Source organism: Pangasianodon hypophthalmus, chromosome 5, assembly GCF_027358585.1.
Source record: "Pangasianodon hypophthalmus isolate fPanHyp1 chromosome 5, fPanHyp1.pri, whole genome shotgun sequence".
NCBI classification, from domain to species: domain Eukaryota; kingdom Metazoa; phylum Chordata; class Actinopteri; order Siluriformes; family Pangasiidae; genus Pangasianodon; species Pangasianodon hypophthalmus.
This window is the reverse complement of record NC_069714.1, coordinates 11,774,395-11,791,732: the sequence shown is the minus strand read 5'-3', so window position 1 is coordinate 11,791,732 and position 17,338 is coordinate 11,774,395. Positions and strand designations below refer to the sequence as shown.

At 38.4% G+C, this 17,338-nt stretch overlaps 1 protein-coding gene across 2 annotated transcripts; it reads right to left on the bottom strand.

Annotated features, from left to right (window-relative positions):
- Positions 1 to 8,896: 8,896 nt before the first annotated feature.
- On the bottom strand, positions 8,897 to 16,994 carry gja3 (gap junction protein, alpha 3). Of its 2 annotated transcripts, none has more exons than XM_026913251.3 (2): positions 15,719 to 16,994; positions 8,897 to 13,743 (listed from the first exon to the last, which is right to left on the bottom strand). In XM_026913251.3, exon 2 carries the CDS (start codon positions 13,706 to 13,708, stop codon positions 12,407 to 12,409), a length of 1,302 nt encoding a protein of 433 aa, XP_026769052.3. In that variant the 5' UTR covers positions 13,709 to 13,743; positions 15,719 to 16,994; the 3' UTR covers positions 8,897 to 12,406. The 2 variants fall into 2 exon arrangements, with proteins under 2 accessions (XP_026769052.3, XP_026769053.3); XM_026913252.3 differs by having other exon boundaries at positions 8,897 to 13,725.
- Positions 16,995 to 17,338: the final 344 nt, after the last annotated feature.

Below are 17,338 nucleotides of genomic sequence, written 5' to 3'. Positions count from 1 at the left end.
GGCCTGATAACATGCAAACAAGTTGCCACGAATGGGTTTGAATGGCTATTAAAGGTAGCCATCCTCACCTGTGACCTGTTTGCTTGTAATAAGTGTGTGTGTATAAAAGGTCAATGAGTTTCTGGACTCCTGACAGACCCTTGCATCTTTCATCCAATGCTGCACTGATGTTTCTGAATTCTGAGTCATGGGGAAAGCAAAAGAATTGTCAAAAGATCTGCGGGAAAAGGTAGTTGAACTGTATAAAACAGGAAAGGGATATAAAAAGATATCCAAGGAATTGAGAATGCCAATCAGCAGTGTTCAAACTCTAATTGAGAAGTCAGGTAGACCAACTAAAATTTCGGCCACAACTGCCAGGAAAATTGTTCGGGATGCAAAGAAAAACCCACAAATTACTTCAGGTGAAATACAGGACTCTCTGAAAAAATGTGGTGTGGCTGTTTCAAGGTGCACAATAAGGAGGTACTTGGAAAAAAAGATGGGCTGCATGGTCGAGTCACCAGAAGAAAGCCATTACTACACAAATGCCACAAAGTATCCCACTTACAATACTCCAAACAGCACAGAGACAAGCCTCAAACCTTCTGGCACAAAGTCATTTGGAGTGATGAGACCAAAATTGAACTTTTTGGCCACAACCATAAACGCTACATTTGGAAAGGAGTCAACAAGGCCTATGATGAAAGGTACACCATTCCTACTATGAAACACGGAGGTGGATCGCTGATGTTTTGGGGATGTGTGAGCTACAAAGGCACAGGAAATTTGGTCAAAATTGATGGCAAGATGAATGCAGTATGTTATCAAAAAATACTGGAGGAAAATTTGCACCCATCATTGAGCCACTCTGGGGAGATCTCAAATGTGCAGTTCATGCAAGACATCCCAAGAATTTACAGGAACTGGAGGCTTTTTGCCAAGAAGAATGGGCAGCTTTACCATCAGCAAAGACAAAGAGCCTCATCCACAACTACCACAAAAGACTTCAAGCTGTCATTGATGTTAAAGGGGGCAATACACGATATTAAGAACTGGGGTATGTAAACTTTTGATCAGGGTCATTTGGGTAGTTTCTGTGGTCATTATGATTTAAAAAGAGTAAACACAGTTGATTGATAATAAATGGCTTCAGCCAAACACTAACCATGAGTGAAAGAAAAGTTTTTGTGTTATCATTCATATTCTCTGAAAAATTGTCAAGAAACCATAAATTCCGCCAGGGAATGTAAACTTATGAGCACAAGTGTAAATGCAGCCACTTCTACCTGCCCTGATGATGCTCAAACATCACATCTTAAGAAGATTTGATTTACAAATGGGGTTGTGAGATTACCTCACAATCACCTCTATTGTTTCCTTTATTTGGTTAACATATTAATAATTGAAATATCAAAGATGGATTTGTGTTTTGAAATATTCTTGGGAGTCACATTAAGGCAAGCCACATTTAAATTGTGTACACGTCATCTGGTCATTCTTCATTAGCCTGACATGCTGCACTAGTAGTTTAGCAATAAAAATGGACAAAATTCCCTGTCCATCTACCTCCGCTAAACAAACTAGAGCTGAGTTGCAGACGCTTATGTATTAAGACTGTCATTGAGTGAATACATAACCACGTTTCCTGTAACAGTAATGCTGCATTCGACTCGAGATCGCAACTTGTAATTCCCAACCAGGAAAAGCCAAAGAAAACACCCCCTCAACTTGAAATTCCTACTCGTCAACTTGGTGTAATCTTCTCAACTATGAGCTCCTTCCCAGTTTAGGGAGCGAGGTTAAATCAACATGGCTGTGCACACCATCAGAACATACCTTTAAATAAGTTGTACATACACGCTTATTTGCTTGTTGAATCTACAACACTGACTATACAGATTGCTGTTTGAGGAGGAAAGTATATATCACTCATTAACTGGCTAGCTTGTTGCTTACAAACATGGAGGCATTATTTTTTTTTTTAAACACTTTGTATGTCAAATGTGCCACGGTCAAAAATGACATCAGTCCAACCTGCGAATTACCATTTATGAGGTAAGTCAAATGCAGCACTGGATTGGACGGCCTGAAGAACCGTGTGGATTGCTGGAGATGGTGCCACCCGGGGGCTGTGGAGATGGCTTGGGGATCACATATGGGGAGCTACACTGTAATGGCTTGGGACTGCAATTGCCACGAGGACCTTCGTACTCAGGACTCCATCAGTGGACAATGGATAGATTTTAACCAACCGGACTTCTTGCGAAAACTGTGATGAATTTACTGGTTGCACATTTGCACTATTTGTCCATATAGTACACAATAATAGAAGGGATTTATTTATAATTGCACTGTCCATTGCACCCAGATGAGGATGGGTTCCCTTTTGAGCCTGGTTCCTCTCAAGGTTTCTTCCTCATATTGTCTCAGGGAGTTTTTCCTTGCCACCATCGCCTCTGGCTTGCTCATAAGGGATAAATTCTCATATTTACAAGATATTTTTTGAATCCATTTATTTCTGTGAAGCTGCTTTGTGTGTCCGTTGTTAAAAGTGCTATACAAATAAACTTGAATTGAACTGAATCATCTTAAAAGCCAGAATCAAAGATTTAGTGTCCCAACAAGACTAGAGAAACTAATCCATGCTTTTATCTCCAGCAAAGTAGAATACTGTAACAGTCTTTCAAGTAGACTTCCCACAGCTACAACTCATTTAAAATAGTGCTGCAAGAGTTTTAACTGGGACAAAGAGAAAAGAGCACATCACTCCAGCTCTAAAATCTTTACAATAACTACTACAGAATAGATTTTAAAGTGCTGCATTTAGTCTATAAATCATTGAATGGTTTAGGCCCAGAATATTTTTTAACATTACTCAAATGCTTGAAGAAAATAAACCTGTTAGCTCTCATAGATCCGTGGGTACAAGGCAACTAGCAGAGCCTAGAATCAAAACTAAACACAGTGAAGCAGCATTTAGCTTTTATGCTACACATAACTGGAACCAACTCCCAGAAGATCTCAGATGTGCCCCAATTGTAGCCATTTTTCCACCTAGGTTAAAAACGTTTCTATATTCTTTACCTACAAGACATGCATTTTACTGCATTTTAGTAATCTACTTTTACTGTCATTTAATCTTATGTTGATTCATTTGAATTTTTTCTACTTTTTTCTTTTCTTTATTAAATCTTCTTATCTTTTTATTTTTTTTTTTAATGTAAAGCATTCTGAATGACCTTGGTGTATGAAATGTGCTATACAAATAAGCTAAATTTGCCTTGCCTTATGCTGATGTTTGTAAAAGGTTAACAGGGTCATCAATACGATTCTGTATTTATCCATCCCCAGACCACCTCAGGGATATCTGATGAGGTACTGGAGGTTTACTTAGTTTAATTTATAGTGAAAATATTATACAGATTATCTATGGGAAGAGTGGCTGACAGTAGCTTGTGCTGCAAATGATTAAATAATAATAATAATAATAATGCAATTACTGCTCTTACTTCTGTCTGGTATACACATGAGTGCATCGCAGTTATCAGTATAATTGTACAGGCCAAGCAGTGATTTTATTTTATGTCCACATCCCCCTGAAATTAATTCCTGGCTAAGCCACTGCCAGAAACAACATGACTGCCTTGCCTTGCACGCTCTATGTAACCTACTGCACGTGTAGTGCACGCCATTTGATATTTAGCCATATGATCCAATGAGGTGGAACTTTTACAAGTACAAATTTTAAGTCATTTCTGCTGGAAAGTTGTACACAAAACCTGAGATGATCATCTTGTTTAAAACTGAAATGCTGATCTAGAGATGTGCCTCATTTGGCACCTGGCTTAACAACACTTTTTATTTATTTATTTTTTAACATACAGTGTAACTGAAAAATATGTTAGAGACAGAGAATTGACATTTGATTATCTCAGACGAACAGTATCAGGACTGTGCATATATGTGGTGATAACTACCAGGTCGTCTGAAAGTATTACATTTCAGTCTTTACTGATATTTAGATGCATAATAATTTATAGTGCTATAACAATAATTGATTACTCGTTTGTCATTGTACTACTACTGTGATTTCTGACCTGAATAAATCATCATTAGGCATGATATGTGCATGTTGGTTCAAAAGGTTCAATTACAATATCACTAAGTTCAGTAATCTTGAAACCTGTCAGTAATGCTTATATTGTAGTCAATGTACGGTGTTAGCGCAACCTTTTTGGTTACCTATGTGGTGTTATGTGTTGCCTGTGTTATTTATAGATGGTCATGGAATGCTGAAGAGTGTGTGAAGAAGGAGCAGGAGGTGTGGAAATGCTTGTGCTGGCATGTGACCTTGATGTGGTGTGTTTGAGTGACCTTTGAGGCTTTTTTCTGTGTACTGAGTTCACTAAAAAGATAATGTGGACATAGTGAATTCTTCCAGCAAAAAAAAAAATTTTTTGTACTTTTCAGGTACCTTGCTTTACATTTGCAATCTATAGAAACCCTTTCATCACACCATTCACCAAATGAAAACTCAATTCTTTATTAACTCTACATCTTGACTGCTGATTTGGTCTCTTCCCAGCCTGTAGTCCAGACTTTCTTTATTCCAAAACAGTTTAATCTGGGACTGTAACATCTGACATCTGGACTGCTAATGGTAACCCTGAGAAGTAGCTGGATTCTGGTCCATGTGAAAACAGAGTGCAAGTGTGAGATACCATCACACAGCTCCAGCACATTCACAGCACTACACAGAATGGGCACATGTCCAAGTGCATCATCAAAAGGGAAACTTCAAGGTTCATTAATATGCACTGCAGCTTGTAAGTATTTGGACAGTGGCAATTTCTGTTGTGTTTTACTCCATAATTGAATTTAAGAAGAAACTAACAGTGAAGTTAAAGTGCTGGGTGTCAGATTGTCTAACAAATTTCTGTGCCGGCCTTGTCTTTCGTAAGTATAGTACATGCTCACATTTTTGACCTTAGAAAGGCTGTTGTGGGCATTTGAGACATTGATGTGGGATTTTAAGGCTGAGCTACTGATATCCTGCACTTACCCTGTTTAATTTTTTGTTCAATTGGTAGAGAGCCAAACCAATAAAACAGACTGCAAACTAATGAGGCTATGTACCTCTATGGGGAAGGTTGTCCACAGGGGGGAGCTCTTTACTGGGTGTGTACGTGGACACCAGGGGTGGGACTGGGATGGAATAGTGATATTAAATTCATTAACATTTGTTCCTGCTTGTCTGTCCTATAATAACTACCTATCATATATGTGCATTGCGGGTCTGGAGTGGCTGCTGTCCTTCCCATCTGTGAGAGACCCACAGTGTCAGACTGCAGGTTTTGTCTTCACTGTGGAGACAGTATAAGATGATTGATTGTGTTGGTACTGTAGTACACTGTTTTAGAAATACTTTTGCAAGTCTTATATGTCTTTTTGAAGAGACAGCTTTTTTGCTTTCTTTTTCTCTGTGTTAAAGTTGGCCAGACTTCAATAACTTGTTCTATTGATCTAAAGCTAAAACGAGCACACAGCCAGGTTAGCAAGAGGGCGGGTGGGCGTAAAAACATTTTTTCACCCTCGTGGGTTTTTTGTTTCGGCTCAATCCCCAAACCTTTCATGGCACATAAAGAAAGTGCTGCTCTCAGCAGGGTCAACTGGGATCAAGCCATGGCAGAGACAAGGGCAGACTATAGGTGGCGATTAGGCCTGCTAATGTCTGATGAATCCTTTCAGAATCACATGATATGAACTAATGTCATCATTTAATTATAAAACAACAGAGAACGTGAGGGAGGGAGGGGTAGATGCAGTGCCTGTGTGTGTTCAGGGACCAAAAGAGAGTTCAGCTGCACAGAACAGAGGGGGACCAGAATGGATGACAACTGCATTTCTCACATTTTTTGTTACAACACACTTTTGGTAGTTTCTTTGTGGCGATATGCACCGCTTCAACATGTAATATCATATAACACTGGAACACATAACACAAAAATTATTATCCATTGCTACTTAAGTAAAATGTAGGATATAAAGCATGGTAGTGGGAGCAATCTCTTTGAATAACACTGCACAGACTTACTAATTACATCACAGATCTGAACACAAACTGGGTGAATAGATTTTAAATTAATCATAGAGCAGCAGCAACAAAAAAAATGACATAACTTTATCCCTGAGTGCTGTTCCTGTATAGTTTTATAACTATATTCAAGCCTTACATAATCCACCAAACCTATTAGCGTCCTGGTGGTAAACATGCATTTTACTCAAACGCTTTCTCTCACTGATATTGCCTTTAGTAGTTGTTCATAGATAGGTCTAGGTTTGAATCTATGTTTTCTACCATTCATTCATTCATTCATCTTCACTAACTGCTAGTTTCCTGTTCAAGGTCATGGTGGATCTGGAGCCTATCCCATGAGCACTGGGTACGAGGCATTAGGTATTATTTCAGTAATTCTCTTTCAAGTTTCCTACAATCTTTAGTAAAGGAAGGTTAATATTAAACAGTGTATATAGCAACTAATTATCAAACTAATTGACAAACTTCTTGGACCAGTACAGATAATGGGTTTAATAAATTGAAAAACTTCACTGGAATAAACACATGAGGGGCCGGATTGAATTTGCTTGGTGATTAAAAGCTATAAATAACTTTCTATGTGTTTAACTCTTAGGGCTGGAGCTACACAGCCTCACATAGACACTTCTCTTCATAGCTATCACTAACAGACAGGCCATCGCATGACACACTGCAGCCACTGAATACAACACCCGCTACTTATCATCATCAGGTCCTCATCCCCCACCCGACCTTGATAACTCTGCTTCACTGTTCTCTTCCTGAATGACTTGTTTTTTCAGAAGTCTCTTTCCTCTTTTCCTTGGTTTTCCAGTTTTCTTTTTGTGTTTCTTATTCATATTGATAAATAGTCAGCAATCAAAATATGAAGAGCTACATTCAGGAGAGCCAAAATTCACTACTGTTTACTATGGACATTGTTGTCTTAATCCATCAGTCCTAAAATAACTGCAGGCTCTTGTTCTATCCTAGGTGTCTAGACACAGAAATAGACATATGAAACATGGGAGAGAGAGGCTAGTACTTATATTAAAATGTAAAGGGTCAGTGTAACACTAGAAGTAAAACACAAGAGGTAAATAATATAATCATATACAGCACTGTGCAAAAGTCTTAGGCACATGTCCATGCCTTCAGAAAGAATGAAATTAGACATCTACATTAATACTATAAAGAGCAGTAAACAGTAATAATCTAAAGAAAGAGGATATTTGGTGTGACAGCCCTTTGTTTTAAAAAAAAAAAAACATTAGTAGTGTTCTGTTTTGTAATGTGTTGCTTTCTTTACTGACATGCAAACATTTTTCTGTAACTTTTTGTTGGAAAAGTAATGTTTGAAAATATAAAATGTTTTTGTAGTAACTCAATAATGTACAAGTCATGAAATAAACATCTATAACAAAATTTGTACTAAAAAATACAAGGTGTCTTACACTTTTGCACAGTACTGTATTTCTACACATATTCACAATTCCCTACATCATAGGGTTTTTTTTCTAGTGACAATTTACAGAAGGCATTAGGCAAAAGGTCTAAATACTTATATTCTTTCTTCCTACAAAGAAAAAACCTAGCTTATATAAGAGAGATGGTGGGCCTAATAAACCCCTGCTGGACAATCTCTTGGATGTCCTCCAGGTCTTCAAGTAGTGGGACAAGTTGCTTTATTTTTGCTGAACACCTTTTAATGTTCTTGTATCATCTATTTACAATAACAGCTTACTATTTCTCTGCTTGTCCAAGCATCTGTTGGGTTATGGTTTTAAAGCTATGGGAGTCCTTGTATGATTTTATACGTGGGTGAGCAGATAACTATGAAGGACATGGTGGTATGACGAGTGGCACAAAGAAGTGTACAGGTCGGGCAGTGGGTGACAGCAGGAGCATCCACTGGTGTGTCATCTAATATGAACAGAGATTGGGCTTTATCTCATGGCTTGACCAATTTTGCCAAGAACAATAGGCAGCAATCAGGGTCAAGATGTACAAAGCTAATAAAAATATACCTCAAATGTCAGACAGCCTAAAATGGTAAAAATCCCAATTAAGTTCATTTAAGTTCCAGGCTGTCATGTAATGAGGAACAGAGTTGTTGCATCACTTCGTCCATGTTGGAGCCCAGGCAAGCCAATTTGCATTATTAATCTCTCGTCTTGCCATATTGATCTCTATTCAATGACTGCTTTATAGATAGCTGTTAATGTTGTATTAAGCAAGTCTTCTCTCATAGCAAAAGTCTGGGGCTTGAGAAACAAGTGTGAGATGTTTAGAGTAGACTACATAATCCACAATCCAGAATATTTACCGCAAAAAAGGCAATTCAACAAACTACTCTAAGTACTATGAATGCAAAGCGAGACAAATTAGCAGAGAGACTCAGTAATGCACAGAGTAAGATTTTGTCAGCCTTAAATTCCTGTTTGTCAGATTGTATGAGGCTAAAACTACTGCTGCTTGATTTCACTTGAATTGTTTGCTGGCAGAGTGTGAAGAGCAAAGAGTGTGATAGTGATGGGTCATATTTGCCTCCTTTCCAATTCACTATCATGACCTTAACCCTCACATCACCTTGTGGAATTTGATTTCATGGAGAGGTAAGTCTAACAATCACAGGTTGACGAGTGTCTGTTCTTTGGAAGGATGTATTTGTTTTCATGATTATGGCTTCTGGTGTCATGTAGCGCAAATAAAGGAATTGGGGGGAATTACGGGGGTGAAAAAACAATGAATATCTTTAAAGATATTCTTACTATATGCTTACTGCATCCAACTGTGTGACTGCCTGCACTTAGTGCTTTTGAACTCCTCTGTCTTGGTTCATCTCTCACTCTGTATGCACTGAAATGTTAGCTGATATGTTCTATCTCTCTTTGACAGTGTCGTTCTGTTGAATCTGCTCTTCAAAGCTCTAACATGATCACTTAGCTACTTAAAAGAAATCATGTCAAGCATCAATTTTTATTGTACAAAAAGTTTATTTAGTAAGAGTTTTGTAAACAATTGAGGTAAATGAACATTTACATCAACATGTTTTACAGAAAGTATATCACAAGGCACTTCTCTTAAGACAGCATTTAAACAGGCTGCTATTCTGAGTGTATGTACGGGGTTAATTTCCCTGACTGGTCAGAATGAAATAATTCAATCATTCACAAGATAAATGTTAAAGTAAAATGCTGCAGCTAAGTACATTTCTTATTGATCTAAATGGAAATTGGTGGTAACCCATGTAAAATTCTTATTGTAGTACATATCTATCTTTTCTGTGTGCCTTTCAGGCTAACAGTCTTAAAACATGGTAAATCTATACCTGTAACCTACAAGTTCTTTTTATATCACATTTGATGTCATTTTATTTGAGAAATACTGTCTTCAACACAATATTATTAAGACATTTTCCTTTAAGGATCCTTTTTCACTGAACAGCATGGTTTACTCATATGTGCAAATCTTCATCTATTTACTAAAATGTAAACTTTAAGGACCAAAAAAAGCAACACAGTGCTTTGTACATTAAAATAGGGAAAATAAATTACATACATCTGTAAATACTGTATTTTAATAAAAGTAAAATGCTTTTAGTGCTGTCACAAGCAAAAGTCTGATCAGGCTTAGGAGTAAATCCATATTTGAATACTTTGACTTGTAAGTCAAGTTTGTGTGTATTAATTTTAGTGTATGTTCTAAACATAGTAAAGTTAGAGTTAGAGATTGGATCCTTTAAGTGTTTAGGTGTTGTGTGATTCATAAGGATGACCCATCTTTGTCAAGTTTATAACAAAGCACTGAGCATTCCCCTGCTTAAAACAGCTGCAGTAGTCACTAATGAGTAGGACCGCAAAAGTAACCCAAGACTTGTAGCATCTTAGATGCACTCAAAGCAAATACATATTTTTTCCAATCACAAAATGATTACAAGAAAGTCTAAAATAAAAATATGAAACGAGAAAGAATTTTTTTTTGTTTTTCTTATCAACCAATTCCTTTAAAAACAGCATTTTGTCATGAATAAACTCAAAAGAAATTTAAAATGGCACATGTACCATTGTATTCACATTACATTCTACATTAAATGTATTAAAACTGTAATATGTATCTGATGACAAACTGAAAGATATGTTAAACTTCTCCAAACTAATCTAGAAGTGTAGCTTAGAATTCATAGATCAGTTAAACTGTGCAAGAAAACCGTGTTCTCCTTCAGACAGAAAACTACATTTAACTGATATGTTTTTTTTTTTTTTTTTTCTCACTGTTCACAAAATGTTCCCATCTTAATTGTGTGAGTCAAATGCAGAGGCAGATGCTGGCTTCAGGGTCATTCTTTATGAGATTATGAGCAGATTTGCTATAATAAAAGAGGGCTTAACAAGTTTCAAAACAGAAAGCTACATTGTTACTGGACTGCTATTTTAAAATTAAATGCTTGTCCTGTTCCTGTTTTTTCACTCTGAAAATATTGTGATCTCAATTTAAATTTCAACGTAAAACGTATTTTCATCAATAATCCAGGACTGAATAATATGTTAGTATTAACAATCAGAATCAGTGAAATGTAGTTCTAGTATGTCAGTCCCTGTTAGCATATCTATAATTGATAATATGTGTAATTATACACACGCAAGTAATAAAGGTGATTGCTGAATAGTAATTACACTGTGTTACGGTCAATCACAGATAGATATTTAGTGTCTTTCATTTACTGAAAATGTGCACCAGTACTGGATTTTATTGAATCAAAACTGAAAGATTGAAACAAAAGAAAAAGGCAATTTGTATTATTGACAATCAGCAATTGGATATTGCAGTTTAAAAAACAACTCTTTTATATGAAATATGTTATTTAAGCACTGCAGTGGTAGGATCACTACTAAATATGACTGTTTGTTTATTGATTAATCTTAACAATACTACGCTTTTGGATCTCTGGTAATTGAATTATATATATATATATATATATATATATATATATATATATATATATATATATATATATAAAGTTAAAGCTGTATAATACACTAAGGTGACAGTATTTCCAGGATTTTGCTCCTAAGCTACATGCTCAGATGTTAAAATGCACAGATATACACTCACAGCCAATCATATAGCAGCAGTGCATGCAGATACATGTTAAGAGCTTCAGTTAATACTCAAACAAAACACACATCAAACAAAAAATTGGGAAAAACGGTTATTTCACTGACTTTGACAATGGCATGGTTGTTGGTGCCAGACAGGCTGGTTTGAATATTTCAGAAACTGCTGATCTCCTGGCATTTTCAACACAACAGTCTGTAGAGTTTATAGAGAATGGTGTGAAAAACAAAAAACACCCAGTGTCCGGCAGTTATGCAGGCAGAAATGCCTTGTTGCTGAGAGTGGTCAGAGGAGAAACTGTTTAAAACTTCTTTCTGCTGACAGGAAGGCTACAGTAACTCAAATAACCACTCTTGACAACCGTAGTGAGCAGAAAAGCATCTCAGAACACTCAACATGCCAAAACTTGAGGCAGATAGGCTACAACAGCAGAGACTGTTTATGTGCAACAGTCTTTAGAGTTTACACAGAATGGTGTGGAAAAAAAAACAGGTATCTGAGAGTACAGTTGGTGCAGGCTCACCGACATTTTTCAATCTTCAGCTGTCTGGTTTTGGTGAACCTGTGCCCACTGTAGCCTCAGATACCTGTTCTTGGCTGACAGGAGGGAACACGATGTGGTCTTCTGCCTCACATTCTCCTCTGACCTCTCTCATCAACAAGGCATTTCTACCTGCAGAACTACCGCTCACTGGATGTTTTTTGTTTTTCACACCATTCTATGTAACCTCTCAAGACTCTTGCACATGAAAATCCCAGGAGATCAGCCATTTCTGAAATATTCAAACCAGGCTGTCTGACATTGGCAATCATGCCACAGTCAAAGTCACTGAGATAACATCTTTTCCCCATTCTGATTTGAACACTAACTGAAGCTTTTACTCTGCTGCCACATGAGTGGATGATTGGATAATTGCATTAATGAGCAGGTGTACATGTGTTCCTATTAATGTGGTCGATGTTCAATATTGTGAAATATCTTTAAACACCTAACATGTGAACTGAATAAGCTCTCATTTATCATATCACTGAACTGCCACGTAACATCAGACTCCATTCAAGTGCAATATGTCAACACCACAACCCACTGATTACACAGCTGTCAGTGTTTTATGTTTTTTAATCCCCCTAGATAACATCCAGCAACCTGACTCTCGTTTATATTTCCACATTATTTTTTGCATTTCCTAATGTGTATATATTAAAATTGGAGCTATGCAATGAAGGTTACTAGACAGCCAGATCATTGTGCCTTGCTCTTACACTGCTTGTTTTGCTTGCTCTGCTCATGCATCGGAGGTCAGTAAACACACTAGGTGGCTCGTGCATCTCCACCGTAGTGGTGACGTGACTCTCCTCTGGCTCACACTTCCCACTACTCAAAATGCCACTACTTGAGTTGGGAATGCTGGTAATGGGAGCAGCGTCTCTCGGGCGCTGCTCGTTATCACAGGACGAGGCAGAGGAGGAGGAAGTAGAGGGAGCAATGGCCTTCTTTTCCAGAGTTTGCTGTTCAGTGGCCAGATTGGCCCAGTTCTGCTCAGCAGCCAGCCTGTGATTGTTGCTGCTGATGTAGAAAGAGTTTGGCTCCTCATGCAGAGGATCAATCTTGAACTCCGCTGTTACGGGAACTGACCCAGGCTGCAGGAAGGCTGCGCTACCTGCTGCCAACTTGGTGTATTTGGGAGGATAGCTAAGGGTTGCAGGGTCAGTTCTGGAGGCAGCAGGCAGGGCTCCTGTCTCCACCGTGTCAGTATGGGCTAGCGACTCATGCTCAGGGATGTATCCACTGGTTACACCCTGTTTGATTTTTTTCCATCCAAGGTGATAAATCTCTAATAAATTCAGCACAAGAGATACACAAGCCACCACAAGCATGAACATGATGAAGATGGTCTTCTCTGTGGGTCTGGACAGGAAGCAGTCCACAGTGTTGGGGCAGGGCCACCGTGCACACTTATATAGTGGCCTGAGCTGGAAACCATAAAGAAAATATTGACCTAAAATGAAACCCACCTCAAACAGGGTCTTGAAAATAATGTTGAACACGTATGTGCGCAACAAGGCACCCCTGATGCGGATTTTGCCATGCTCATCTCTGATTGATGGTTTCTCCTTTTTCCCACCTCCACTGCCACCCTCCCCATTTCTAAACAGCAGTTCCTTCTCCTCCTGGTGTCTCTGTGCCTTTTGCAGCTCCTCCTCCTTCTCTTTGCGCTTATCCTCCATACGGATGATGTGCAGTATGTGACCCAGGTAAATGAGCGTTGGTGTGGACACAAAGATGATCTGCAGCACCCAGTAACGGATGTGTGAAATGGGAAAGGCCTCGTCATAACAAACGTTTTCACAACCAGGCTGCTGCGTGTTACAGGTAAAGTCCGACTGTTCATCGCCCCAGACTTCCTCTGCTGCTGTTCCCAACACCAGGATCCTAAAGATGAAGAGGACAGTCAGCCAGACTTTGCCGATCACCGTAGAGTGTTCTTGTGCATTCTCCAACAGTCGCCCAAGAAAGCTCCAGTCACCCATGCTTCACGATTTCTAACCTAAAGAGAAAATACAGTCTGGAGTGAACATGCCCAAGAAGAGAGGGAAAGGGTGAGGAAATGGGAGAAAGGAAGATGATCTTGTGTTAAAATTTACATGGGCTAAACACACATGAACATGAACTATGAACAGGATATATTGAACAACAGCTGCCTGGTTAAACTGAACTGATTATGCTAATACAACTAAAATACACTGAATAATTTCAGCAAATTGGACTCACATAATCATTCCACACTAATTCACATAGCATTTCACATTTCTGCATAAAATGTGGTTCTGTTCAAGCAGTTGCTGTTTAGACAAACAAACAAAGATGAACAAGTCCGAAAGAACAGAGATACTAGACAATGTTGCTGTCCTTAACTCTTAATGTCTTTTCAACTTTTCAAGCCTTTTATGAGTCTAGTATGCACTCTCTATCTCTCTCTCTTTCTTGTGTACTTTTTCTCTCACTTCATTGACACACACACCCATATAGATATTATATCATCACACATACACACAGTGTGCTTTTCTCTCACCTTTTTTCGCTTCACTGTTCAGCAGGTATGTGCTGAGATCGACACTATAATGTTCGAAAACATGTGTGCGCATTGAGTGGACACTGCTGCGGAGAGCCATGAGGTACCCTCCTCCCAGAGTTATATGCAATAATCGAGCCAAGTACATTTAAAACAATAATATTGAGATATAACTCATGATGATGATATACCTAACTCTCATTTAACACCACTATTTTGTTCTGAAAATGAATACATATCTATCACACGCCATCCACACAATCATCTTTATCTGAATTTGAATCAGCATCTATAAATTTCAGTTTTAGGTTAAACAATATTATAATAAAAATTGTTAGTACATAACAGACCACATGAGGAAAAACATTCAGTTAGCAAAAAAAAAATTCACACACGAAAATGATCTGCTATAAACATCAACTAAGATTTGTGATTTATTACACCTGAAATAAAATAAGTAAGAAGATTAGAAACATAGTTTATGGTTTGAAAAGTATGTTTAATGGGTTTTTTTGCCCAATGTCACTATAAACTGTATTTTGACAGGCCCCTAAATGATTCTGTCTTCCTTTAATATTTTATGTTAACCATATGAAGAACTTTTATAATGTCAGCCCAGAAATCTTCCTAAAGCAGACATTCACAACTCTGACCTTGAGTACCCCCTGTCCAGCACTTTATCAAGGGTTTGATAATGAACCGATCATTTGGATCTGGTGTGTTGGCAGTAGGAAAACTTCAACTTCAGCTGAAAAGAGTGGAGGCCTTTAAAAAAAAAAAATCTAGTAAACCTTTAAGTGGGCAAATTAATCAGCCCACTTGTATTTGCCATGATTTTAAGGAAATCCTTAGAATGTTGTTGTTATTGTTATTATTATTATTATTATTATTATTACTAGTAGTAGTAGTAGTTATTAATTGTTAATGTATTTGGTCTGTAAACTAGCAGAATTTTTTTTTAATATTTTAAGTAATATTTAATATTTAAAGAAATTAATTTATTTGCTTTCTGAACTCCACAAAATCGTTTGGCACCAATTTAATAATTAACCGGTATCTATTTGGTAGATTAAACTTCATACCAAATAATAATAACTAATAATAAGTAAGTAATACCAAGAATTGAAAGGAAATCTTTTTTAACAGTATAGATGCGACAGCAGTTGGTATGACAAAATGGACTGTGCTAGATTTCCTTTTGTTCCTTTCCTGTATGGCCCTAACAAAAAGAGTTCTCATTTAAAACGTTTCTATAGGGCTAGTTAATAATCAGTGTCATTCCACTCAGCTGAAGAAGAAAAGCTGCAGGCCACAGATTGAAATTATTCAGAATGTGACACTGTGTCTAGGCTTAAGCATACCTTAGACTGGAGATGCCAAACAGAGGTGCAGAAAGTCACTGATGCTATCATTAGACTGAGCAGATGCCCTCCCTCTCCCCCAGCCCCAAATTCCAAACCCAGCTTACCAAACTGTTTTGAAATGAGTCGGTCAGTTCATTCTTGCATACACTTTTTCAGGCGTGGACTCGAGGCCAGATGTGAGCGGAACCAGCTAGTGTTTAGTGAGAAGTCGGGTGAGGAGTCGGGGACTGGTGAAGCGCTGCTGATTCCTGCTGCAGGCCATCGCGCCTCTCTCTCTCTCTCTCTCTCTCTCTCTCTCTCTCTCCTCTCTCACTGCGCACCAGGACATGTGGAGGAGCGAGCCATGAGCCCCGGTGCGCGCGACCACGCCCCCTCAGCGCGCGCGCGCACACACACACACACGCGCGCGCGCGCGCACCCGTCTGTACGCTCGCGAGCAGAATGAACCTCAACTCTCTTAAGGTTCAGTTTTAGGTGTTAAAAGTTAGCAAAGATAGACTTTTACTCGTCAGTTGAATTACAGTATCCTTATATATTCAATAAAATAAATAAATAAATAAAATACCGGGCAACAGTAACTACTCATCCTGCTCAGTGCCTTTCCCAGCATAACCTGAAGGACATCGCCCTCCACTGGTTTTCCGCGCAGTTAAAGTTGTCACCTCAGTGTAAATACATTTCCAGAGATGTTTCCCCACAGGGATTTATGGAAACCATGCTGTATCTGATTTGTTAAAATGTATAGAAATAATAATATCTGAAATATTACAAGTACACTTGGGAATTGTGTTGGAACGTAACAGCTGTGTGAGCTTTATTTTAGTTTTGGGATATTTTTTACTGAATAGGCTGCTTTTGGTTTTGCTTGGTAATCCCGGGCCTATGGGTTGCCAAATGTAAAAGGTTTAATACTCTTTCTGTCTGACTTTTTGAACATTTGAGGCCCTTCTGATACAGTTAAATAGTGATGCATGTACAATAACAGTTTTTAAAAAAAAAATCACACGTTATAAATAGGCTGAATGTAAATAAATCTAATTTTAAACATGAATGTAAATGTTAAATGTAAATAAATAAATATAAACCGAAATGATAAATGGCGACATGAAGTGAAGTGAAGCCAAGTAGGGTGACCCATACTCGGAATTTGTGACACACACACACACACACACCCACACCCGGAGCAGTGGGCAGCCTTTTTTGCTGCTGCGCCCGGGGAGCAGTTTGGGGTTCGGTGCCTTGCTCGAGGGTCTCCCCTCAGTCGTGGTATTGAGGGTGGGAGAGAGCGCTGGTCATTCACTCCCCCCACCTACAATCCCTGCCAGACCTGAGACTCGAACCCACGACCTTCAGGTTGCAAGTCCGACTCTCTATCCATTAGGCCACGACTACCCCCCACATAAACGTAAAATGGAAATATTAAACGTAAATGTTAAATATAAATATAAATATAAACATAAAATGTAAATCTAAATGTTAAATGTATGTAAAAGCGGCAGGGTTGCCAGGGCCGCAGATTATACTCCACATGGTGCTAATGTTGTGGGTGTGGGCAATGATGGCTTAGTGGCTTAGCCACCTCCGGGGCTTGGGTTCGAATCGGGGGGGATCTTGTTTTAAAGCAAATAATATATACTACTGGGGCAAACAGGTCTACCTACAATGCACAGAACCATTTGTGTTATTGAAATAATAACTATTTGTGTTCTGAATCAGGAAGCTCA

What these genes read in the sequence shown, in the direction of transcription:
- gja3 (XM_026913251.3), bottom strand. Translation starts at nt 13,708, where the DNA reads ATGGGTGACTGGAGCTTTCTTGGGCGACTGTTGGAGAATGCACAAGAA.